Source organism: Chaetodon auriga, chromosome 4 (assembly GCF_051107435.1).
Source record: "Chaetodon auriga isolate fChaAug3 chromosome 4, fChaAug3.hap1, whole genome shotgun sequence".
In the NCBI taxonomy this organism is placed as follows: Eukaryota; Metazoa; Chordata; class Actinopteri; order Chaetodontiformes; family Chaetodontidae; genus Chaetodon; species Chaetodon auriga.
In genome coordinates this window covers 22591789-22618591 of record NC_135077.1, presented here as the reverse complement: position 1 = coordinate 22618591, position 26803 = coordinate 22591789, and the positions used below count along the sequence as shown (strand labels likewise).

General features: G+C 41.8%; 1 protein-coding gene across 1 annotated transcript; it reads right to left on the bottom strand.

Annotated features, from left to right (window-relative positions):
- Positions 1-24345: 24345 nt before the first annotated feature.
- hmx4 (H6 family homeobox 4) lies at positions 24346-26098 on the bottom strand. Its single transcript, XM_076728867.1, has 2 exons — positions 25733-26098; positions 24346-25564 (listed from the first exon to the last, which is right to left on the bottom strand). Exons 1-2 carry the CDS (start codon positions 25953-25955, stop codon positions 24990-24992), a joined length of 798 nt encoding a protein of 265 aa, XP_076584982.1. The 5' UTR covers positions 25956-26098; the 3' UTR covers positions 24346-24989.
- Between the last annotated feature and the right edge of the window lie 705 nt (positions 26099-26803).

Below are 26803 nucleotides of genomic sequence, written 5' to 3'. Positions count from 1 at the left end.
GGAACAAACAGATGAATAAATGAGTTAAGTGGGGAGAAGGGAATTTGTGCTTTCATCGCCCCCACACCCCCACGCCCTCCTGTTGGACAGTCGAGTGTATGCTATAAGTGCTCTCCCCCTTCTCCTTTCGCTTCACTGCTTCTACGCTCATCTCCCAATAGAAACTGCTCCATGGCATTAAATATGTAAAATTAGCATTTTAAGTAGAACACATTTCTGTGTCGCGCCCCACTCTCCCCCTCTGCCTGCCGCCCAGCCCTGAGCGCATAAGCCACACAAACTCATGCATGCATATGATATGCATTTGGTCATCTCCATGGTAACACCAGTGGGGGAGGGGAGGGGCCAGAAGACAGGCGGATGAAAAGGTGTAGTCATTGAAAGTAGATCAGATTGTATTTATTTTTTATTTAGTGAGTTTATTCAGGGAGTAAGTCATACCGGTACTTAATGTGAAGAGCTGAGGGCCAGGACACACACACACACACACACACACACACACACACACACATTATATACACACAACCCACACTTTTCCACTCTCCACTGCCTGCATACAGACTCACATGTACCTGGACTTCTCCTCTTGTTCTCCATGTAAATGTTTTATCATTATCTTGGTATGCCAAGTATTAACGGTCCTGCAGAGGGAAACACTTTGAAACAGAATTAGCCCGTCAAGTTATTTTGCTACTGTTTGATCCACTTTGCAGACTTTCTGTCTGTTAAGATGCAGATGCAATAGAAAGACTCACACACCCACAGACACACACAGACACACACAGACACACAGACACACACACACACACACACACACACACACACACAGAGAGAGAGGATGATCCATTAACTTTTGACCTCACAATTCTGAGTCAAAAGGGCTATAAAGTGAAATGGCAACCAGCATCTGTCTGTGGAGACAACTGGCCTTTGATACCCTGACACCCCGAGTCCACCTCTAATTCTACAACACCTATTCAAACAAACACACACAAACACACACACACACACACACACACGAACAGTGACTGCCTTCCTACTGTATGTGCTTGTACTGCTCATGGGTCACATCACCCATTTTTCTGCATTTTACTGCAACATTTACTGTATGCAGTAACAAAACAAAAAACAAACAAAACTTCCCATAGTCCAAAGTGACATCCTTGAAATATTATGTTTTAAAACCACACAGTGACATGAAAACAGAAAAACAACAAATCCTCACATTGGAGAAGATGGAACTAAAGCATATGTAGTTTTTTTTGGACAATGAATTTTCAGATAATCACCTAATTATCGAATCAATTCAGCAGTTTTATTTGGACAACAAAGCAATATAAAGTATCAAACGCTGTACTTAGATCTAAGAGGACAAGAACTGAGACCTTATTTTCATCAGAATTTAGTCTGAGATTGCTGATTATTTTAGTCAGAGTAGTTTCAGTGCTGTGGTTTGTTCTGAAGCCTCCAGGATGGTATTTTCTTTCAGAAAGGTTAATTTGCACTGAAACCTTTCCAGTATCTTACTGATGAATGGAAGGTTGGATATCGGCCTATAGTTAATGCGTGCATTACTATCTGGGTTGGGTTTCTTTAGTAATGGTTTTACAGCAGCTGTTTTAAATGCATCAGGGAAGATGCCTGTTTGCAGAGATGTATTTATAATCTTCAGGACATGACTTGAAACACTGTCAAACACCTGCTTTAAAAATGCTGTGGGAACACAGTCAACACATGAGGTGGACAGATTAGACTCACTGATGGCGATCTGTGTTCACCTCAGCACCAATGCTGGCTCTGATTGAGGTTGTTTTGTTTGTTAAGAACGATGCAAGTTCACAGTTTGTAGAGAACTTTGGGAGGGGGAAGGTGGCGCTGAGCAGCTGGTCAATAGTGGAGAATAATATTCTAGAGTTCCAGCATTCTCTGTAATAATCTTGGAAAAGTAATCCTTTCTTGCCAGATGTACTGCTTTCTCATGGACAGCCGTGGCCTCTTTGTATATATTACAGTGAACTGTGAGCCCAGTTTTCCTCCATTTTCTTTCAGCAACTCGACAAATTCTCTTCCTCTCATTAACACTGCTGCCGTTTAACCATGGGGAGATTCTGTCAATCAGCCTCTTTTTAACCCTTAGTGAAGCAGATCATGTGGTATTGCTGAAATGTTCAACCATGTCATTTCAAGAGCTGTCATAGCTGTGTGACTCAAATGATCTCATCATATCACAAAACCTCTCTTCAGCCTTGCCATCAAGGAATCGTCTTTGAACCAGAAATTCCCTTTTAGTCTTTATTAAGATTAGTTTGGCATCAGAAAACACACATTGATGGTAAGAAATAGGCAATTCTAATACTAAAATGTTGTTGATATTTAACCTTATTGTTATTATTATTATTATAAGTCTAGAATGTTACCACGTGGCTTCATTTACATGTTGGATAAGTTCAAAGTTGTCCAGTAAATTCACTGGTAGAAACTCTGTCGTGAGTGCAGTCAGTGTCCCATGTGGAACATTGATTTCGATGCAGTATTTATGTGGCTGACACGGCGCACTCATCATATCGTCACATGTGGCTTTACTAATTCTCTCCCAGTTTTTGATATATGACTGCATTTGCACGCTTTTTCACTTCAGCTGAGGTTTTCATCACTTTATGGCAAAACTCAGGCGTTTGCATTGGCGAATGCAAATTGGGAAAATTCACTGATGTTTGTGTATTATATTGCTGTGCAAAGGCAGGTTCTGTGGTAGAAAGAGGCAGCTGAAGATTAGGAGTACAGTGGAGTACAGCAGCAGGATTACAGGTCAAACGCTGCAGTCACCTGGGTCAGATTGATTCTAGTTTCGTTAATTAGTTAATTTTTTTGGGTTGAACCATAGATAACATTTTGCTCACGTAATATCCTGTTCAGTTCCTGTGTTGGATGAGAAACCAATATGCACAGAGAGTTACCAGCTGATTGAGTGTATCTATACAGAGTAATTCAAGAACAACGACCCTGTGATGAATCCTCCTCTTGTAATGTTCAGTTTCTGTTGACAGTGCGCCTTTGTTAGTAAGAGACAATAATTTCTTTGATAGTTTTAGGCCATAGCTATTGTGGTGTGTATTAGATTGTATTATTTTGAAATGTTTCAAATACGCCGTCCCCTGGCCAGGAGACAAGGCTGCTGTCATTGAAACGAACAGAGGAAGCAACTTCCTGCTGCTAAGTATGTAAAGGCCTGAAAGGGGAAAGTAATGGACGAGTGAGCGGCGGGTGTGAAGTAATTTTATGCTCTTTGTGTTTCCTGCACACAGCAGCAGTGCTCGCACACACACACACACGTATACACACTCACCATGTGTTTCTATTTTATCCTGTGTTCGTGTACGTGTGTGTGTGTGTGTATATGTGCGTGTGCGATAGCCTCCTTCTTGACTTTCCATCTCTCCAGGTCTGTATGAGAACCAGACGCTGCAGACGAAGGTCATTACAGCCTCATTCATTAGAGTCATCATGTAACTTCAGATCTGCCCTCTGTCCAGCCACTCCCAAGACGTCCGTTGTCTCCCACTCGTACTCACACATACACGCACACATTGACACACACTAGCCTGTGCACACAAACGCTCACACACGTCGACACACACACAACAGTCCCCACCCCCCTCCAGCTCATACTTGACGACCCCAGTGTGTTTGATACTGTGTGTGTTTCTGTGTATTCATGTTGGGTTTTTCTGTTTTCTGTATGTTCTCTAACACTGTTCCCATTTTTTTTTGTTTGAAATCCTTAAATTGAAAGAAACAAACTCCCGTTCCAAACTCAAAATAAACTCTGGCAGGCCTTTCCTTCTTAAGCGCCCACATAATCAATCATAACCGGGGCGTACAAATTCATCAGCTTGGATCCATTTTGCCGTAGTTAGAGATCAAAAGGTTGCAAGTTGACCATAGGAAGTCCAGGTACTAACCCAGACTAATTTATCTAACATGGGAGAGATTTAGCCCCCCGAGGAAACGGGGACATGGTTTTTCTCCATCACGTTGAATATCCTCGACGGGGCTCGAGGGCACTTAGTGTTGCTGCAGCATATCCTGTACGCCGTTTAACATTCCATTGATCAGATTAATTGCAGTTGATTGTGTCCTGTGTGAGGAAGCCAGTGAAAGTACACGTTTCACTGAAATAATTTATAAGATACACGAGTTACAAGATAAGAGGTTTTTTTTTTCCCCTTTGCTTATGAGGTGAAATCCAAGCATGGATGAAGTTATTTCTGTTCTGTATATTTGCATCAGATTGGAAATGCCTAATTACTATTTTGCTGACAGATTATTGTACAACGTCTTCACTTTGGTTTCTTCATGGCTGTTGCCACCTTTTCACTGAGCTCTTTGACTGGGAATGAGTGTCAACACTTTGTCTTTATCTGTGCCAGAGCTTGCCCCAAAATAAACCATTTCACCGTTTTCTTTTTTCTCTTTTTCCAGCTAGTTTGCCAAACTCTTCTTTGCCTTTTATTGAATTTGTCAGTTTCTGGGTCTCTCAACTTTCTCTCTCTTTCACTTACACACACACACACACACACACACACACACACACACACACACACACACACACACACTACCTTTCTCTGCAATTATGAATAATTGTTACTGTTCAAATGTGTGTGAGTCAGGAGTCCCCTGGTTCTCCTCACTGCTTGAGGGGGCAGTCACCTCTGCTGCATTGGTTTCAAGTGTTTGTTCACAGACACACAAACGCTCACACACAGACACGCACACACTTTGCACATTAAATGAAAGGGCAACATTCAGGAAGTGGCAGCACTTTGAAGATGGCATTTCATGTTTCCAAGTGTGGAGCACTTACTGCAGGTCAGACTGAGGGTCTATTAGGCCTCTCATATTCATTATGGAGGGTGAGAGGCGAGAGATCCAGGGAACAACAATACCCCCTAGTCACCATGACCCCTGGACCCAGGATGTTTTTCTGTTAGTGTTCGGTTGTTAAGTCCTTAGGCCTTGAGAGAGAATTCAGTATATAAAGGCTACAGTTTTGGGTTATGGATACGTTTTTCTTGTGCTCGCTGAGGGGCCAAATAAGGTTCAGGAGGAGCGACTACTCAAAATATTCATCACTGCGGTGTGTTTTCAGATCGTGATCCCTTTTTGAAACCAATATTAGAAGAAGGTTTGGTATTTTAGAAACAAAAGAGAGCCAGAGGCAATGTCCAAAAACATTTGAAAGACGGTGGTGAAAATCATAGTGATGATTATTATCCAGACATCGAGGGAAAGGCAATTTCAATTCAGTGCCTGAGGATTAATGCCAGTGAGTATTTCCTCAGTGTGCTTTGTGTGATTGTGAATGTCTTCCAGGCTGCTCAAATGTACCATTGCTATGCAGTAAAATATATCTGTAAGAGCCTTTTCGTCTCTGTTACATGCTGGCAAACATGCCAAAACATGCAACGCTCAATCTCACATAGTCACAGAAACTTAGACATACGTACAGCAGATCAAACACACACACACCTCCCGAGCGCCTTTAGGGACGATATCCTACACCACAGGCCAGAACACATATCCTTACTGATGCAGTATCACCAAGCCCTGGTCATGCACACTACCTGGAGTGTGTGTGTGCGTGTGTGTTCAGCAGAAACGTCAGTTTAGACTAAGGTGATCGGCCCGCGCCGACCCAGCCTCAGCCCCGCGGGAGTATCCCAGTGTCCCGCCGTCCCGGTGTGGGAAAGCAGAGTGTTGGATGGGGTATCCCATAGCGCCTGCTTGGCTCCTGGGCAGCAGACAGCTAAATCAGTCACAGATTGGATTATAAACGGCAAGTTATGAATACATCTTTCTTAGATTGCGCACACAGGGAAACACAAGCAGCCGCGAACGTGCCGAGGCCATTTATTATGACTCCCATTACAACGTAGACATAACATGCACACCAGCACAGATTTAAATCCGCTGAACACTCTCACTTTTTTTAGGTGCTTTTTCTTTCTCTGGACTGATCTTGGTTTTTTTTTTGTTTTTTTTTTTTGTCTTTTATCAAGTTTCTCTCTCCCTTGCTATCCATCTTTCTCTCTCCCCCTTTCGTCTTTTCTCTCTCTCTCTTCTCCTCCTTTCTTCTCAGCCCTCAGGTCATAGACTCGGTTTCAAAGTGTTGATTCTCATCTGAAATCTATTGCAATCAGCGCAGCGCTGGACATGAAATACAGGCCTGTGAGATCCGATACATGTGTGTGAGCACGCCTGTTTGTGTTCAGATGGCTTTTTGTTACAGTCTCAGTCCAAAATAATCAATGAGACACCTGGTAGAGTGGTTGTGAAACATGTAGGATGATGCATTATTCACATTTGTGCTCTCTCACTGTTGTCATGTTTATTGGACACGCTACACTGCCTTTTAATGTTATTTTACTATGTGAAAGACTGCTCTTATCAAGAATAAAAATGCAACCGACACAATATCAAACAGCAGCCACCATTTTTGTGCTTTTATTTTGGATTTTTTTCTTTTCTTTTTTTTTCACCCAAATTTTATAATTCAGTTTTGACAGATTTGTGTTTAAGCAGCCCAGGAGAGACACACATTTATCCATGCAGAGAGCTCTGACTTATACATATACACTCAGTTGCCAGTTTATGAGGTACAACTAGAACTAATGCAGTCTAATACAGCAGCCCTACAATAAATCCTGCCCACACTGATATAAATGGGGTAGAATTTTTAGTAACACAGTGAAACCGCTAAACTTTACAGCACCATAAACTGCAGCCTGCAAGTTAAATCGACACCTTTCTTAAACAGTTTCAACACAAACTGAACATTATGATCTTCAAAAAAAAAGAAGGATGATTTGCAGGACTGTTAAATTCGACAGCAGTAGTTTTACCAACACGTGTACTGAATGTACAATGTATCTGCAAAAACTTAGATGACCTTTTTGTAATTATTATTTGGCAGTGTGGGAAAATTGTAAATAGAAGTGTAAAGTCATAAGCAGGAATGAAAGAGAAATGGTGCCGTGTCTTCTGTTGAATGTCACTCAAACCCCATGCCAAAACTCGAGGTTTTAAAGTTGAAATAACAGAACCATTGTTGGGTGGATTATTTCTCAGCGGGGCTATTTTGACTGTCATCGACTTCCATAAGTAGTTGTTCAGTCATTATTGAGATTATAGCAATACATATATGTATTGTGTGTGTGTTGTGTGTGTGTGTGTGTGTGTTTGGGGTTGTGTGAAGGTGCCTTTTGCAGATATGTATGGCTTTATTTGTGTGTGTGCTTCTTGTCTGAGGGGCGCTGATCCCCCATGCAGGGTTTTGAGTATCCGTCCTGATCACCAGGAGCTGATAAGATGAGGGTAGTTGTAGTCTTTCATCGCCCTGGATGAAACATTCCTTTGTAATAGTTTGGATCAGCCTCACAGGCTGTTAACGCAGGTTAGACGAAGACACTCGGAGCAATGTTACCTCTACGTCCACTGACCGAAAAAGCTCACAGAGTGCAAGTTTTGCATTTGGAGCCAGACAATCTGCACTTTTAAAAGCAAAAAAAGATTGTTGATTGTTGAAAAATTTATATTCATGGCTGCACTTATTACCAATTGTAGTTATTTTCTTTAATTTCAGAATTATAAAATTATTCTCTGCAACAGAGTCTTTTGGGAAAAGACATCACTTATATTTCCTGCCACACTGTTTGCCTTTTATTATTAACTGATATCCGCATGCAATATAATAACAAGCACAACAAAGTTCAGCCCAAAACATGACAGTTTAATTCAACGACAGCTTCTCTGAAAGTTTACTTATCTTCTGTTTGTAGAAGCACGAGCGGGATGTCTTTGTAGTCTTTGTCCATCGGCCCTCCGCCCGTGCACCAGCCACGTTAGGAAAAGGCCAAACCAGTCCTCGGCATTGTTAACAACATTTAATCAAAGCTCAATCAAAATAGCTGCCTTTCTTCCTGCGCCTGGCCGGAGGTAAAATATGTCTGTCGCAGGGAGTGCTGTCTCTGTCCGCTGACAGACGACCAAAGAGAGGCTCTGTATGTTCTTATCTCCATCTAACCCTCCTGTCAAATCAACCTGCACATGAAAGAGAGACAAGAAACACCCCCTAAACTAAACTGTGCGGCACATCATAGTCTCTCAGACCTAAATAATCCAAAAGAAGAGACAGCTCACCTTTTAAATGTGAGGTTTCACGTATTTTACTCCAAGTTAAGAGTTATTTCGCAAATTTCTTTAATTCACAAAAAGAGCTTCAGTTTTTGACAAGTGCTTTTTAATTTTGCCTTTTTATTTCCAGCTAATTCACTTGAACACAAACAATAGATGTACGCTTTCGCCGCAGATAATGTTACCCATGTGGGAATGGTCAGACTTACAGCTCAAGTTCCCAGTCCATAAGCCGACCACTCCAAGTATCAATCACTGCATCTAAATGACTTAAAAGAGCCGTATTGATTACCAATACAGCCTCATAAATCAACACGCGGACACTCTCTTTTTCTCTCTCTGTTATTCGCGCTCTCTTTCACACATGCACACACTCTCGCACACACACACACACGGACGGACCTTATGAAATCATAAGGATTAATCTGCTGGAGGGCTTTGACGGAGCAGAGAGATGCAGATGAAGTCACTCTCAGGCCGCCTGTAACCTGATAAACGATTAGAGCCGAAGAGAATCAAAGGGGAAAGGTGTGATGAGAAAAAGGCGGATGACAGAAAGACGCTAAGAAAATGTTCAGTATGTTGTAATGAAAGTATTTTTCCCCACATTAGTCCAACATCCACTGTATGTTTTCATTCTCACTGTGTGTACAAAGTGATGGGTTTGTCTCCTCTACCCTGTAATGGGACACATGTTCCTCTGCTCCTTGGCCAGAGGGCATACATGGAAACTCTGCAGCAATAAGAGCATTGCAGATGTGAAATGTGCTTTATTCACTTATTTATTTATCCCCACAACACCCTTGCAATATTGATTGAATCAAGAAGATGCTGCAGCATTTTTAAAAGCTTTTAAGAGATCCGAAGAGCAGGAAACACCTCTCTGATCGCTTCAGCTGAAATCCACACAGTAGATGCAGCATTTGTTTCTCTTCTCCTTTTTGCTTTTCGTGGCGTGTGTACTATTTCTGTTGGTTTGCTTCTTTGCGTGAAGGTTTACTTTTTCACCCTCTGGTTTGCTGTGTAAGTACAGGCAGCACACTTTTGAAACAACAAACACGACATGCTCCCTGCAATAAAAGTATCCCATCTAATATTTATCAATACAACTCTACCTAGACGCTGTGAATTGAGTTGTGTTCAGCCACTCAATTTAGTGTGAAGCTGGAGAGAGGGGAGAGTGCTGAATTCTGATGATATTTTTAGGTGGTTGAATGTGTTCAGTTTGCTTGCTGCAGAACAGAAATGCAACCAGAGATTTGGCTTGTTCTGCTTGATATCAGGGTTTGAGGCAAGAGATGTGTTTACAAACCCAACTGAAAGGATGCGGTTGGCTTTTTCTGTATTTTTCTCAACAAATTTCATGAAGCCAAAAATGTGCTATATATGTCTGCTTCTGCTTTGTTGCAAGCCCTGCATACACACGTGTGTGTGTGTGTGTGTGTGTGTGTGTGTGTGTGTGTGTGTGTGTGTGTGTGTGTGTGTGTGTGTGTGTGTGTTTGCTGGCAATAAATTAATAATAGGGCCAGGACTTAACAATTTGAGGAAAACATTAACTGCCTGTTTGGTGACCAATGTTGTGAGTGTGGTTTAATTTATTGTATTTGTATTTTCTGTAAAATAAACTACAGTCCTTTATTTGTCCTTTAAACCAGATTGTACTGAGCATAATCACCCAATCATTTTGGTGAATTATCATGTGTAATACAGTTAGTGCTGTGCTGTTTGTGTGTGTGTGTGTGTGTGTGTGTGTGTGTGTGTGTGTGTGTGATCTTTTGGTTGAACCGGCTGAACTGAGCCACCTCCTGAAACAATAATTTGTCTTTTGATCTCTCAGTCAGTGGTGAGCAAACGTGTAGGGACGCACTCACTGCGTGATTCAAGGCAATAGTTAGCAGAAGGAATAGGGTGCGTTCAAGACAGACTGCTGATTGGGGTTGTTAACATCTAGCTGCAGTGACTCAACAACATTGCTCTGGACCTGCAATCTAAATATATGACATTATGTAGATTGATATTATATAAATAGGTCAACATTTAACATTACTGAGCACATGCACACACGATATTGTTTTGAAAAGTTGTGACGATACGTTCACTGAACCAAGTGTAGTAGTATAGTTTACAATGCATGGTGAAACCTCCAATACGAAGAATGGGGTGACTGAGCCTGTCGCTGTCTGAGACCCTTCACTGCGAGGGAATGGTACATGTTCAATGATTCGTACGCTGAACGTGAGCCCTGAGTGACAGCCACTGAGTCGCTGAAGCCCACTCCCCCCCCCTCCCTCTCATGTCTTAAATTCTCGAAGTAGAAGTAGTATTTTATTTAATATTAGGTGTCACAGAAATATTTGTGCTGTACATAATAGGACAGGACTCAGTACACTGAAAAGAGCTGCTTTGCCCAGCTGGAATTCACCAACTTTGCTCCTATTTATTAAGATACGTAGTCTGCAGGGTTCAGATATATTTATGACTTTCAGAAGCGTTGTCTTGTTTATTGATAACAGTTGCATAGTTGCCAACTCTGTTTACCAGCGATCTGTCGACAACGACCTGTTTAAAAATTGATGTGAGCATTCGTTGAATCACCACACTGTTGTGTGTTTACGAACAGCAAAAACACGCAGCCCCTCTTCATTTTTTACATACAGAGTGGTGTCTTGTCTTTGGCCGTCAAATTTACAGGCACTCACATGCAGTGAGCATTGCTGTTTTTTGTTTGTTGTATGACCAACTCAAAGAATTAACTACGGCTGAGTAATTAAAGTAAAGTAATTAAAGTTTTGGTGATTTAAAATTTGCACTTTTTGAAATCGTGATCTTTATGTAAAAACTATTGCTGAGCCCTGTCACCATCCTTATCCTTTCACTCCACCCACATCCACACCACAATATCTTAAATAACTCTGAATGCACTTACTGTAATTATGACAACCCTCCTCCTTCGTCTCCTCTTCACCCTCCTCTCCTCTTATAAACATCCTTATCTCTATTATGATTATATATCCTCTGTCTAAATTGCACCTTTGTCTAATTTGTCTGGCAGTTGTTTAATAGTTTCTCACTCGCTTGTCTCCCTGTCAGCAGGGATGGGAAGACTTGGCTGCACTTATTCTTCAAGCAGGGCAAGTCCCATTAAATTTGCATTAAGTTAAAAGATGCACACATGTAAATGCCATCACACACAGGAACACAGAGCAGTGTTTGCATCTGTGTTAAAAATTTTCTCACAAACACAAGGCAACATCCGTAATCTCGAGTGACATTTCTATAAAATGATTTTGTAATATAACTTTCATCATGTGCCCTACGAGACTGAGTATTAATCCAACCTGATACTGATGAGTCTATTCAACTTTATTGTCTCTCTTATTAACACAACGTTTGTTTTTCTTGCCGCTGTTCTCTTGTTTTTCCTCCATCTGAGTTGGTTTACATCTGCTGGCTACCTCTCTCTCACTCTCTCTCTGTCACCCCCCCAGCCACAGTCCAGCTCTCTCGTGTGGAAACGTGAGAGTCAGTCACTTCTCTGCCTGCCTCTCTCATTGCTCAGCGAGCCTGCATGCTATACAGTAGTTAAGGCCAATGTTAGCAACGCTAAGTACAATGTAATTGCTTATGATAGCTTTATTTTTTTATACATTTGCTCCTGATTAAGGAGGATTGGCGATCTGAGGTCAGCTATTATCAAGTATGCCTATTTATGGTTTTGACATATTGATTTTCAGCATAGCGTCCAGTTTGCTATGGTTGATGTTCAGTCAGTCGTTAAGCCGTTACTTCTATAGGAAGAAACTGGAAGTGTTGCTCTAATTTTATGTAATCCCACAGTAGCCTTATCTATGCCAAGAAGAGGTGAATATTATTATATCCTGAAGATGGGAACCTGGATTGAAATTAGATACGTATTCTGAAAGTATGGAGTGATAAATGATTAATCTGTCTTTTCTAAAGGAAACATCATGAATAGTTGAGAGTTACAGCTGCATACAATACTGCAGTCAACAGGGGCGTGGGAGAGTGGAAGTGTGAGAAAAGGCCTCAGAGACCTGTTCCTGTGTTGTGAAAACACAGACACATATCACAATGGATGGTTAGATATGTCACTGCCAGAGAACGAATGAAAGAAACAGAAACCAGGGCTTCTGTACCATTATTTCATCTCACGCCAAAGCTGGCCCCACCAATCTACAAATAGTGCCGCGTCTCTGGAAAAATATGTGCAGTTGGTGAAGACACAGCAGTGCTTTGAGAATGCTAGCATGCTAACATGCTCATAATAATGCTAACATTCTGATGTTTAGCAGATATGATGTCTACTATATGTACCGTCATTTAGCATGTTAGCATTCTAATATTTGCTGATTTAAGCTAAATGTTAAGTACCGCTGAGCCTGATGGGAAAGCCATTAGTTTTGTAGACATTTGGTTGTAAATCAAGGAGCTGGACAAATTGAATGGTGACCTGATGATGGGGCTAGATTAAACGTCAGGGAATCATTAAAAGTCAGGAGGATTTATCCTCTGGGGTCCACGAGTGTATGTAGACAGTCCATAGCATGCAGCTAGCATGGCTAAAGTGCTGTTAAAATCCAGTTTGTTTGAATTGTGGCTTGACACACCACAATTCAGGCCAGTATATACAGTACAGTGCTGCAGCACAAAGACTGTATAAATTCTGACTATATGCAGAGTTGAGAGTGTTGGAGATACAGTATAATCCCAAAAATGTTGTAGAATAGTAGGAATCCATGTGGGGGCTATATGTAAGGTATGCAAACATGCACATGCCTGTAAACACACATAAAGGCACCCTCAGATCACAGAGTGGGATAGTATGCAAACCTGCAGTCCATTCTGTGCTCCAATTTGAGCGTCTGATCTGAGCAGAGCAGACAGGCGAGAGCAGCGTGCCCTAGAGTCATGTAAAATGCAAAGGAATATACTACTCTATTAAAACCTCCTGATGGCAGAGAGGCTGCACACGCACGCACGCGCACACACACGCACACGCCCACACACACATACACATTCTTATGTTTATACACACGAGTGGAGTGCACTTACGCTTATTGTTCGGTCTGCAGCATCATAACATCCAGACACCAGCACTTAGTAATTCTTGCTTATGAATGGAGTATATTCACATTAACTTCCTCCAGGTTTGAATGCAGCAATATTACAGCTCTGTGTTTTATAGCATCATCTGTTAATCTGGCCTGTTTGATATCTTAATCTCTTCAGTTACCATAAAGGGAAGTCTGTCATTCTTGACCCATAGGGAATCAAATAAGATTCAGAGGTGTGGTTCGTTAACCAACTTCATGGCACCTCGTCCCAACTTGTCATCTGGTATCTCTTCCACAACACATCTGAGTGCACTCCTAAGTGTACTTAACTCCAGCAAGTCCACATGTTCTCGTTTCATTATTAAACCCTCCCAACAGACTATCAACTTTTTATTCTGCCTGCCGCCAGAAGTTGCCTCTTTCAAATATTCTCCAGCTCTCATCTAAACCTCGAACCCCAAACGACGCTTTAAAACACTTAAGTTTGAAACTGCCCCTCAAACACAGGACAAAATATTTACTACAAGGCAGGGATATTTTTCTGTCTGACAATGAGCAGGCTTTATGCCTCTTAAGTAGCCAAAGTGCCGGGAGTAGCGCAGCTCTGAAGAGAGAGATCTCAGATGACGCGTTCCTTTATCATCTCCAGAAGAGCCGGGAGACGCTTTCATGAGACATGCACATTATTATTGATAGACAATCTCAGTGCTGCAGGGCAAAAGTAGTTAATGTCGATTTAGGTCTCATGTTCATCTCTATTCTGTCCGCTTAATTGGTGTGCAACGTAGTGATGAACATTGCATTTCAGTTGCCTTGGTGAGCGAGGGGTTAACCAGGGTTGCCTCAGTGCTTTCTAGTGTTTCACAATTCAATCAAGGCTGAATTAAAGCAGCCAGTGTAGAGATTTCTCTGGTTGCACGTCCCATATAAGCATGTCTACACATACACTGTACATAACATCACAAATATTCTCTCAGACAGACAGCGCACACACACACACACACACACACACACACACACACACACACACGCTCATGTCTGTATATATACAAACATACCGACACAAAACATCTTGAGGCTGATCCCAGGTAACGATGTAACAGACAAACGGTGAATTTCAGAGCTCTCCCGAGGCTTCGGTGTAACTATTTTTGGAGTCGGTGCTCGTTTCGGCTCATCTCCTCTGACTCTCTCTTACCACTGACAGTTTGCTCTCTCTTTCTCATGCTTCCCTAAAACACTTGCTCACCCCGAGCCACTTGTTTATCAGTCTAATGTTTGTTCTTGTCAGGGACAATATGTTCTCTCTCTGCAGCAGTCTACTCAGTTATTCTTCATCTGGCCCCTGGGCTGTTCTTCGTCAGCCCGTGTCCCCAGACACCTCTCCACTGACCAATGGAGGGCTTTAACTGTTTATGGCTGTTAGGCGCAGGCCTCATATGAGTAAAGTAGGTGATGGGGGTGCATAGAGCACTTCAGGGGGAAATGTTAAGGCATTTTGTAAACACTGATTGGAGCAAGGCTGTTTGCAACATCACACAGGGATTATGAAGAAGTCGTTATAAATGCTGATGTTTTTGTTTACCACAAGGACAGATTATGGTTCGACAATGATACTTGAGCTATTTTCTTTTTGACTCCAGAAAAAGGAAGATAGAAATCATCCAACAGGAATTTTGCTGAAAGCATCTGTCCAGAATCCCATCTGAGGCATCACGAAAGCTTGCTTGGAAGCTTCCGGACAAGGAGGAATTTTCCTTTTTCATTTCCCTCCACTTGGGATGCGATTTCACACCATTAGTCCCCCACCTCCCCCACCTCACACCACCCCTGGACCATAAATATTTCAGCCTCTCAATCTATATTCATTATAAAACACATGCCCAATGCAGTATGTGGTTGTGAGGACACAGGGCTTTTATTTATTCATCTTATTTATTTATATTTCTTTCCTGAGGGCGAGACGTTGGTTTCTATCCATCTGTGCTGATTGCTGGCTATTACAGAGCACTTAGAGCCTCTCCTGAACCGGCCAGAGGGGAGCACAATCCTCGAGAGATCTGCTTGCTTCAGGGCTAAGAGGTGTGTTTGTTGTGTGCTTTCGTGGGGAGTAACAGAGAATTATCACGAGAGTGATAGCAAACACAAAATATCTGCAATCAAAGACATAAATTCAGAATGCAGTTACGTTGTAGTTTCTTACAGGATTCTCATTGCACTCATCACAGGACTACTTCTGTCATGTTCACTAAATTATTTTTCATGCACATTAAATGTACACTCTCTCTGCTCCTCTTATGTAGCTGTGTGTGCTTATGTGCCTGGTGATGTTTAAGTTTCTGTATATAGTCAAAGTTACGTACCTTCTTCTTCCCCTTGTCACATTGTATTGTGCCTTAGTGCAACATGCCACGAATCCCATTTTTAGACATTTTTTAGAATCTTTTAACCAAAGCTTCATAAACTTTTTACTACAAAACACACACCCATTATCCTTTCTAGATACATCCATGCATTATGTGTCTTGTTTGAGCGGCAAAAGTTTTGCTGGGTTGTCAGTAGGCTTTCAGATTCAACCTAAAGTCTCCGACCTCAGGATTTCTGCACCTAATTCTATTACATAATATAGTCCAAGGCCTTGGCGAGTGTTCAGACCAAAAATAGCACTCCATTAAAAAAGAAACAAACACAAGGATCTGCATTGGTGTGGGCATATTGCTTCAGGTACAGATGAGAAGATGAAATACAATCCAAGTCCAGTTGAGTAGCAGATCTGTGGAGTGCTTATTAGACTTATTTTAAATATTTCACACTGCAAAATATTCAGCCTGTTCTATTCTTACAATTTGCATTAGCAAATTCAGGTTAAACTTTTCGTTGGATGAATTAATATGTTGGCTTTTCTCTGCAATGGAGAAACAGTGTGCAGTGTGCACATTGCAGAGAATAAGATTTTCAGCCTTATATCCATGTCTGTAACGATAAAAGTAGTGAACAAAACGTAGAGCAAAATCCTTCAGCATGCTGTCTGTTACAGCTAATCCAGAGCCCCCTACTCTCAGCCAAACTTAGGGTTGGAGATTGTACTATAGGGATACCGTTCACATTTGAACTGATACCAGTACCACTGGTGCCCAACAGTACCTTTTTAAGTATGATAACCAATACCTACCTGTGCCTATAATAACAAAAATGTAATTTCAGTTGTAAAAAATAAGTGCAAACTTATCAATTTCAACATTGTTATTTATTTACAACATTTCACTTACCACACAAAATCCAATCCTTCCTTATCTCAGTCTTCCCTTCCTAAACGCATCCCTACGCCCTCCAGCCTGTCACAGTCTGTCACCAAGGCATAGTGTGAGAATGCTGTCGTGTGTCTCAGAGGAAGCACATGTGGTTATGTTGTTGATGTCACCACAGCAGTGCTTGCATACTGTGATATTTTCCTCTAAATAGTATAAAATTTGTGTCATGTTGGTTTCATACTAAGGTTTTAGACATAGAGTGTTGTCTAACACTAGTAAAAATGCTAAGCTAATGTCAACCAAGACAGTGAAAAAAGCCCATTTATCTTCAACAACAGCTTATTCAGTAAGCTAATTAATTACCTGAAGATGTCGATTGAGTTGTTGATGCCTCACTTAATGTTCCTTCGTCTAACGCTAGTAAAAATACTAAGCTACTGTCAACCAAGACATTAAAAAAAGCCCATTTTTCTCCAACAACAACTTATTTAGCAAGCTAATTAATTACCTGAAGATTCTGATTAAGTTGGTGATGCCTCACTTAATGTTCCTTCGTCCATGGTCAATTTCTTTAGCGCTGGCTGCACATGTGCTAACGTCACGCGTAACAGGGGACTTCAGGCTATCAATCATGATACGCTCTTCAGCTTTTAGATGTATTTTGTGTTCGATCGGGAGTTTCCTCAGGTTACACATGTTGCTCTGGTCAACTTTGCATTTCACATTGGAAATACTCCAGCTTCTTGTGACCACCTTCAGGTTGCCGGTACCCTGACTCAGTGTGACTTGAACAAGCTGCAGGGGAGGCACAGTCTTGCTTTTTCTGTTTCTTTCTCTCTGTACTTTCAGTTACGTACTCACCCAGATGAGCTCTTAGGTACCAAAATTTGGCATCAATTGATTTAACATGAATTGGTACTCAGTAGTACCAACATAATGTGGTTGGCACCCTTAAGAATACCAAGTTCGGTACCCAACCCTAATCAGCACCACTGACCTGTATCTATCCATGTTTAACCACTAGCCATTTTCTTCTACTTGTCGCTGAAATTGGTTGTCTCTATAATTTATCTTTGAACTCTCCACACCCGCTAGCCGCCTGGTCAGCAACACCCGTAGCCAGAACGTCAGAGACTGATCCTCCAGGCTTCACGGTCGGAAGCCCACTGTATCACAACAATGCTGCAGGCTGAATGTCTTGGCTCATTTTGCTGTCCATCTAACTGAGAACACAGTTGCGTTCAGGCAATGACTGCACAGTAACTTATTCTTCCTTCTCATCGAAAATATGTACCTTGCTTAATCAATTTTACATTTAAATTCATTCACCACAGTTACAGTACAATGGTTGCGATACTTAGTTTTTTATAAGTGCGTTATCAACACTATAAATAAGATTACAAAGTAGTCAGTGTTGGTGCTAGATAAGTCTCACATGAGTGGAAATTCCCTTCAACAACAAACGGTGTGCTTATTTTTTTCCTCTGCATTTAAAAGTAATTAAAATTGGGGCAAGAGTGGTTTTCCAGTCCAGACCTCTTGTGCCCCATGTCCTTCAGTTTTTTGTCCAGACTCTTACCTATCGAGATTGTCAAGTTGGACAAGGTTTTATTAAATTGTTTAGGCCTTAATTGGATCACATGCAACAGTATTGAAATAAAAACTTGCAGGACATGCAGTGTTTGGGGACCAGGTTTCACTGCAGCTGTTTATTCAGCAGCATCCACAGAAGCTGCAAATGGCAGCAGGCCAGTGTCTGCCGGGTCTCCTGGGTGTTACTGTGTGTCATGTCACTATAGAGCCATGCGGGTCATCTCCGCTACATGCACAGTACATGTTCTGCTCAGCTTAGATCTGAATGACTGCATCCTGTGGTACAACGCCATGGAGGTGTGCATGGGAAGGTTGGATGAGGCTTTGCAGTTGAAGGTGTATGTGGCCTTCCTTGTTTGTCTATGTGTGTGCACATAGGTGTGTTCATAGTCACAGAGACAATCGGTCAATACTGTGTGTACATGTTTAATGGACAAGGAAAAGAGTTGTAGGACTGGCATGGCTGGAAAATCTGTAGGGAATACATTGGCAGAAATAGAATAAAATATTCCTAATTATGCTTTCATTAGTATATAATCACCTGAAAATAAGAATCATTGTGGTTTTTGTCACCTTAGAATGAGCTCTTTATGTCTCCAGAGGGAGCAGGTCCTGTTCCATGGAGTCTGCCATGTTGCACCGCCATGTTTCTACAGTTGCCCTCAAAGGACAAAGCAAACACTGGCTGAAAACCAGTGGTGATACAAAGGTGTCACCACTGGTAGATACAAAACTTTTGTCTTGAACATGCACTAAATGTTACTTTGCATGTGTGTGCCATACCAATGTTAGCTACAACGTTGCATTTATTGCCATTGACCCAACAAAAATCTGATAGCTCTCTGTGAATGTCACTTTTAAAAGGATGTGATGTTGCTAAGCTACAGTTAAGTGTCTTGGGACCAACATCCGGAAACTTGCAGTCACACCAGACCGTTTAATTCGATGCCAGTGATAAAAGAGAAAATTGGCTGTCATAATATCATGACTAAGATTAACATTAAAGCACTTAGATGAAATAGAAGCAAATAGTCAATCATACAGGTTTGTGGAAGACTGAGAAAGATGGTGCTGGTTCAAAGGATGCTGGGAGATTTAGAAAAATTTAGAACACTGACAACTGTACTGTTGTTAATGGACATGTATTGACTGCCAGTATGAAACCACATTGAGTATTCCATGTCTGCAAATAGTGGAGCTCATTCTCTGGTGTTATGGATAAGTGTTGACCCCCCTCCCCATTCCCTCACTCAAATGCCTCCCCCCAGACTTAGAGCATCCCTCCCCTCCCCTGCCTCCTGTCCTTCTCCTCCTTCCTTCTCCTGTTTCCTCTTCCTTTATCCCTCCATCTTACCTATTGATTGGCCAATAATGTGTTTTCAGTGGTAGATTAATGGCACATTATCCTGACAAGGGTGTCTGAGGGGACAGGACGTGAGGGAGGGCGTGAGAGACGATGCTCTTTAATTGATACATGGTTTGAGTGTGCGTGTGTGTATATATGAGTGTGTGTGGGCATGTGTACTTTTACAGCTATATTTCTGAAGGCCAATTTGCGTTTAGACCTTGGGAATTTTTTGGAAAATGAGGACATTTTGGCCAGCCCTCACTTTCTGACAGACCTTTAAATGGCTGTTTGGGGGTTAAGACTTGGTTTTAAGGGTTAGGTTAGGGTTAGGCATTTAGCTGTGATGGTTAAGGTTAGGATAAGGAGCAAGGAAATCCATTATGTCAATGAGCACCAAATGAGTTTTTACATGACAACTGTGAAATGCATCATTTATGACTTTAATGTGGTAATGGGGTTAAAAAGTCATTGAAGTCACACTTCCACTGTGACTTGAATTTATCAGACAAGACAGCTTAAATGCTGTTTCTCAAACACATAAACATACACAATCAGCCATGCTAACAGCCTTAGTGTGTGTGGATGGCAACGTTGGTTGACCAGTTGGTTTGCCACTTTGGTCCACACTGAAATCTCTCACATGTACAGGCATGAGAGGATCAACCCTCCTGACTGTGGTAATCCCTTGATTTGAACTGTAAGTGTTAAATTTGGTATAGAATTCATGTTCTACAAAGGATGAATTGTAATTACTGTCTTGATCCCCGGACCTTTCCTCTAGCTCCATCATCAGGTCAAAGTTTTCACTTATCTAATGAAATATCTCGACATCTTCCAGATGAACTGGAACAGGAATTATACAAACATTCGTGGTTCTCAGATGATGAATCCTAATGACTTATCTGCGAGTGCGAGGTTGGCATTTTTGGTTTTGCAGAGAACATCTTAACAACTATTTAATGGATTTCCATTAAATATGTAAAATATTCAATATTGACTTTTAAAAACTGTTGTGAATCTAAAACACAAAGTCAGACGAGTTGTGTGATCTCACACACACACAGACTGGTTCATACTGCATGGGCTAAATCTAGAAATTAATTCATTTACATGTATTTATTTTTATTCTCTCTGGGCCTAATGCTAGCTTGCTTTGCAATTAGTTTTTGGCTGCCGTCCAATCTGGTCTCATCTTCTCATCCCTGCACTCTCTCACCTCTTACCTCCATCTCTGTATCACTTGCTGTTATCTGATTTCATCCCCGTCTTTCAATTTCCTCCAGCAATTTGCATCACGGAGCAGGGGGATTGACTAAATTAGCAGATCAATAGGCCATCAAACAGTCTTTAAGTGTGACACATACACAAACCTCCTGTCTCAGGTTTCCCCCTCTAACTAATAGCCCTGTTGTTTACTTTACAATGTGCTGTGTCATGCAGTTCTGGTCTCAGGTTGCCCTCCAGTGCATTGGGACACCCGTGGGGAATCCTTCGACAGGGTTGATATTGTAGAGCACATGCACAAATACTCCTTGCACATTTTGCTTCTCTTCTTTTATCAGATTAACCAATAATGTTATGGCATTTTTTAACTGAGAGCTGTGGTTTATATGAACTTTTCCTCACCAAATACACAAATACATCTAACAGATACATAGATTATTGGCCTATAGAGCCTGAGTTGAAGCATCTATATGAAATCCTCAACATCTTTTCTCTGCTTTCATGTCGCAGAAACATGTTCAGGGACAGTCTCTCCCAGCGTCTTGGGCGATGACCTTTGTCAGATGACTGGTAGAGGTCAACAGAGGTTGAAGTAACAAGTGAGTTGAGAGAGGGCCCCCACCTAGTCATGCAGAAAGGCGCTGCCAGAAAGTTTCACACAGGCGTAGTACAAGCACACACACACACACACACACACACACACACACACACACACACTCTGAGTTGCTCTTCAGCCACCAGGAACAGGGCTGACCGACCAGACCTCGGCTATAGAGAGGCACAGACCCATGCAGGAATACAAACGTGATCGTAGTTTTTCCAACACAAACACACACTCATCAACTGGTTCTAACCCTAACACACACGCCTCCTCTGTCCCTCTCATTCAGTCGCAATCGCACAATCGGGCTTCAATGCACAGACTGCTGTGATGAGCTATGACAAGGCCAGAGGCGGGAGGCAAGCACAGTAAGAATGGGAGAGGAGGATGGAGTGACAGCATGAAAGGAGCACAGTGGTAGAAACAATTAGCACCTCTTATAACAAGCAATGAGGAGAATTAGTACTCAGTCAGTCATAGTTATAAATCAAACTAGTTTAAAATAATTTTACTTTATTCTCTGCAGTCCAAAGGTCCAGCCTGAGTGCCTTTAAGAAAGTATGATTTTGAATTTATGTCTCCATTAAATACAACTAAAATGTTAATAATATACCATCTGGCCGCACTTTGCATCCTGTCTGCCGTCATGTCTAAGTGGGTAGCCGCCAGGGATTATGGGTACTGAGCAGTAGTGTGACTCCCTCTAGCAGCTCTGAAACACGAGACAGCCTGCTGGACATAACGGGCCCCTCTTTGTCGGTGAACAGACAGACAGACAGACAGACAGACAGACAGACACACACACACACACACACACACACACACAGAAAAAAACACAGTCGCTGAATCACACACTGATGCATGCTAACGCCTCAGAGATTTCTTTATTATATCGTGCAGCAGGTGCAAAGTTTTACTTTTCTAATCAGTATGATTTAGATTTACATTTATAGCTGAACTGAAATGTAAGTGTTGTGGCACTGGGGGTCAAAGGGCAGCACTGGTAAGGTCAACCTGCTTTCAACTCAGTCAGTGCAATAAGTGCACTGACTGGTCATGCAGGAACATTTAAATTAGATTTTGTTTCAAACCACAAGTTGGATCAAGTCAAATCTTGATGTCCAAGTCAAGGATATTAAACTTTGGGGCACGAGGAGAGTGAGGGGGAAACCAGTTCCCTGCAGGGCTCAATAAAATATCAAATCATTATGTTCGGTCTTTGCAAAGTCATGAGTTTTCTTCACACTGTGAAGCTTTTTAGACCGCCTCAGTCATTTGAGATTTTTTAAATGCTAGATTTGTGAGTCTCTTGTTACAGCCACAAGAACTGTAAGCGTAGTTAAGAAAGAAAACAAACTCTGGAAGGAAATAACTGGTCAGATTTTGCCAGTATTTTTCAAAAATGTTTTTGATCCTCAATGAGAAGCAAAATTAAACTATTTCATATCACGTGCCTATATTAGTAAACCAAAATGCTTAGTTTACATCCGGAATGTGCAGGTTATATCAGTCACAGAAACATATTTAGATTTTGAAGGTGACACTCGCTGCTGTGTACATTGTTTTTCTTTGACTGACAGTTTGATTACAGTTGAAATGGACCGGAACCTCCTGTGTATACCCAGCAGTCACTGCTGGTTTGACTTTTCCTCTTATGTTCCTGATCTGTTCTCCTTGCCCACATTATAAAGACTTGGAAAGTTACACATTCCACAAAGCAGATGATGTGACAATTAAGACATGTCATCAAAGAAAGAGGAAATCCAGGAAGCCAATTACCCTGTTTCTTCTCAGGGATTAGTGTGGTGCGTTCATTCACTCTGGAGCCTGAGATGTATTTCCAAAGAGCAAACCCAAGTCTTTAGTAATACATCTGGCTTGAAGCTGGTCCATACGGAATGAGCCTTGGCTTGGCTTCACAGGAGCAGGAGCACAGTTTACCATTGTGTACACTTTAAATTATGTGGCTTATGAGGCCGCCGGTGTATTGGTCTATATGCTGTGTTAGGACAGCAGAGTGGCCTCGGTTCAGGCAGAGAGCTTGAGGATCTAGACGCCGTCTCACACAGGAACTTGGGGACTAACGATGGAGCCTCACCTCACCTCTATCCACCACTTCCTGAATAGATCACAATTTTTCCTAAATGTTTTTGTCTGTCAACAAAATTAGTCTCATCTTGCTCGCAATGTTCTGTATTTTGTATGAATATGGCTCAAATATTCTGAAGCTTTCACACATAGGCTTAGGAGGGTCTCACCTCCCGTCTGTCATATTGACCTGCATGCATATACTGTATGTGGTCATGATCAGTATTTTTCCAAATGCTCTCAGTTTGCCAAGGAGGAGCAAAAATAGTCTCCAGTCATATTACCAATCTGGTATACAATAATATTTACTTTATATCATGAAAATGCTGGTTATTAACAGCTGGAGATAAATATTTTGATTTTGAAATCGACACCCGCCATTTTGTACAATTTTTCCCAGACTTACTGACGTTACTGCGGTTTTTAAATGCTCATGTTCTTTCTGCTTAGAATATAAAGCTGTTACTAATTGATTTTATAAGACCTGCTGAATTTCTGCATACTTTTTACAATTTATACAAACTCCTTTGCTCCCAACTTAAAATACACTTCAGCCATTGTTTAAAACCTGTTGAGGCCTGAGTTTGTGCAGAGAAATAAAGCAGGAGTGTTTGCTTACAAGCAAGTGGGGCCTATTGAATTAGCAAGCATTGTGTTATTTTAATGAAGGGGCCTTTGCTGGCATCAAATGCTTAAGCTTTTACTTTAAGATTTTACAACTTTTGATATGTTAGCTGTTCATTGTGTTCAATCAACAAGTCTTATATATTTTTTAAATATAAAATCCATTTTGCACTTTATGCTGAAATTAAAAAGCTACTGTAAAAACTACTGGTTATTGATTAATAAGCTCTCTGAACATACAGCATATCGTAATTAACTGCAATTTTGTCTAATAAACCTGCGTGAAACAGAAAAAAATTCAAAACTTCAATTCAAAGTACTGAATCAATTCTGAAAAAAAATTTTCTTGAATGAAGATGTTTTAATTGCAGTTTCAGTAAATGGTGTAATGAGCCTATAGGCAAATGTGGAATAAAGTAAAAATAGTATGATACTCAGAAAAAATAGACATGCGTGAAACAGAATAAATTGTTAATTACATTCATTTAAATACATAGATAATTTCAGTACTTCAAAATTCATTATGATACAGGAAATGCATGCAAATAGCTAGGCTATTGTAATTTCTTTGGTGGCTTAAGCTGCTGGAAATGCTGTTGTTGATAGTAGTAGTAGTAGTAGTAGTAGTAATAGTAATGATAATAACAATAACAATAATAATAACAGTAATGTCATGTAAACACTAAAATGTTGGGATTTGTATTGTTTTAGGCCTCCCCCAGGCTATCCTTAGCTCAGCCTGTTATTTCCTAAAAACGGCTATGTGTAAGTCTAGCAGGTTTAGTGTCAGGCCTACAGAAACCAGCTTTGACTGAAAAATAAATAATACCGAATCAGCTTATTTGTAAGTGATATGTAACTACTCCTCTGCCGCTGTACTCGCAGAACAGTAACGCCTAGGTCCGGCCCACCATTTTCACACCTTAAATGCTTGAAACTTGGCAACAGACCACCAAAAATTGTCTATATCACGTGGGGAATTAATGAAAAGATCATACGTCCCCGTCATACAGGCTGAAGTACTTGCTGGCGTTTGAGAAGCAGAGGTAAGGCGTGCTACTGCCCGGGTACACAACGGGCAGAGGCATGGGCAGCAGGCATCTCCCCAGCAGGTTGCTCTCTTTGTACAAGGCCGGGAGCTGCCCCACCACCACGGGCTTTCCAGTTTCGGGGAAATCGTTAACAGGTCCGTCGATTTCGGTCGAAATTTGCCGTTTCAATTTATTCCTGCGGTTCTGAAACCATATTTTCACCTGGGTCTCCGTGAGCTGAAGGGAACTGGCGAGGCAGGCGCGCTCTGCGCTGCTCAGATAGCGTTTCATGTCGAAGGTAGACTCCAACTGGAAAATCTGTCTCTTGGAAAAAATAGTGCGCGTCTTCTTCTTCGTTATCATTTTGCTCTTCTTGGCGGGGCCGCCTCCTTTGTGGGGGTCCGTGGCCGTTGTGGTAGAGCTGCTGTCGTCGCAGCTGCTGTCTCCGCTCTCGAAGCGCGCCTCCGTTGTCCTCTTCGGGTCTCCGCGGCTGATGATTACCGATTCCGTTGCCCCGCTGCAGTCCGTGATCAACTCTGTGAACAAAGTGACACTTCGTTGAACCCGCTGTGGTTAAGTGTAAACTGTGCTGTTACACAGACGTGCACGCATCGCATGAAAGTCGTGCGTAATGGTGCACACACATAACAGACGGTCTCTGTAGACCTTGCACACCAACTACAAATACACCAAAACCCGTTTACCTCTTTCGTTAAGCCTGCTACCCTGGTCCTGCCTCTGCTGACCCTCGTGCTCGTCGTCGTGCCTCTGGACACCGTCTTTATGCATCGCCGTGATCGAGTCATCCTGCTGTCCGGCGGGGTGACAGCTGTCACAGTTCCTCCCGCTTGTCTTGAGATTGAGGATGTTGTCAATAGTGAATTTCAGAGAGGCGGCGGGTCGGCATGGTGCGTCCACTTTGTTCATATTCTCCAAAGCTTAAGTCCTTTTTTTTTTTTTCTTTTGTTTACTTCCGCGACTCTACTAAATCTAAACTGGGACGTTAATCTGACCACTAACCTCTCGATGCTCTACGCACCATAGCAGCAGCCACTGAGCAGACACTGCTGGGCTGGCGATGCTCTGCCCGCACCGTTACTGCGCACACCGGATGGAGCGCCCGTTGTCCTCGTTGATTGGTCCAGAGGAGCGTCCAGTATGGTCCAATAACAGCATGGGGATGGGAGGAGAACGTTGTTATGCCCTCCCTCTCCCCTACCCCTGTCGAACTCCCCCCCATCATCCTCATGCATCTGCTGCAGGGAGACCTGCAGGGGTCCCCCAGGAAAATAAAGAATAGTTTAGTTTCACTGTTGTCTCACACCATACTGAGTTTGCGCCGTGAGACCAGGACGATCGGTTTGATCGCAGCTTGCTCTCTCTCTCTCTCTCTCTCTCTCTCTCTCTCTCTCTCTCTCTCTCTCTCTCTCTCTCTCTCTCTCTCAAAGTCCCAAACGTAAAAAAGTTTGTCAGCTGATTGCAGCTTGAAAGGAAATCGGATCCGTATCAATTGAATTGCACTGTGTGTGTGTGTGTGTGTGTGTGTGTGTGTGTGTGTGTGTGTGTGTGTGTTTTGCATTTTTTCCTCAAAAACATGTTTTCCTTTACAATTAGAGTATTATTTTTCTCTAAATTGCGCTTGCTTTGTTTGAAGTAGGCTACGAGTAAAAATGTCAAGTAAAATAGTAAAAGCATACCAGCATAAATAGCTTTTTCACATTAATGCCATGTTGCATTCACAAAATGCTCGTTTCTTTATTGGGATGATTTACTGT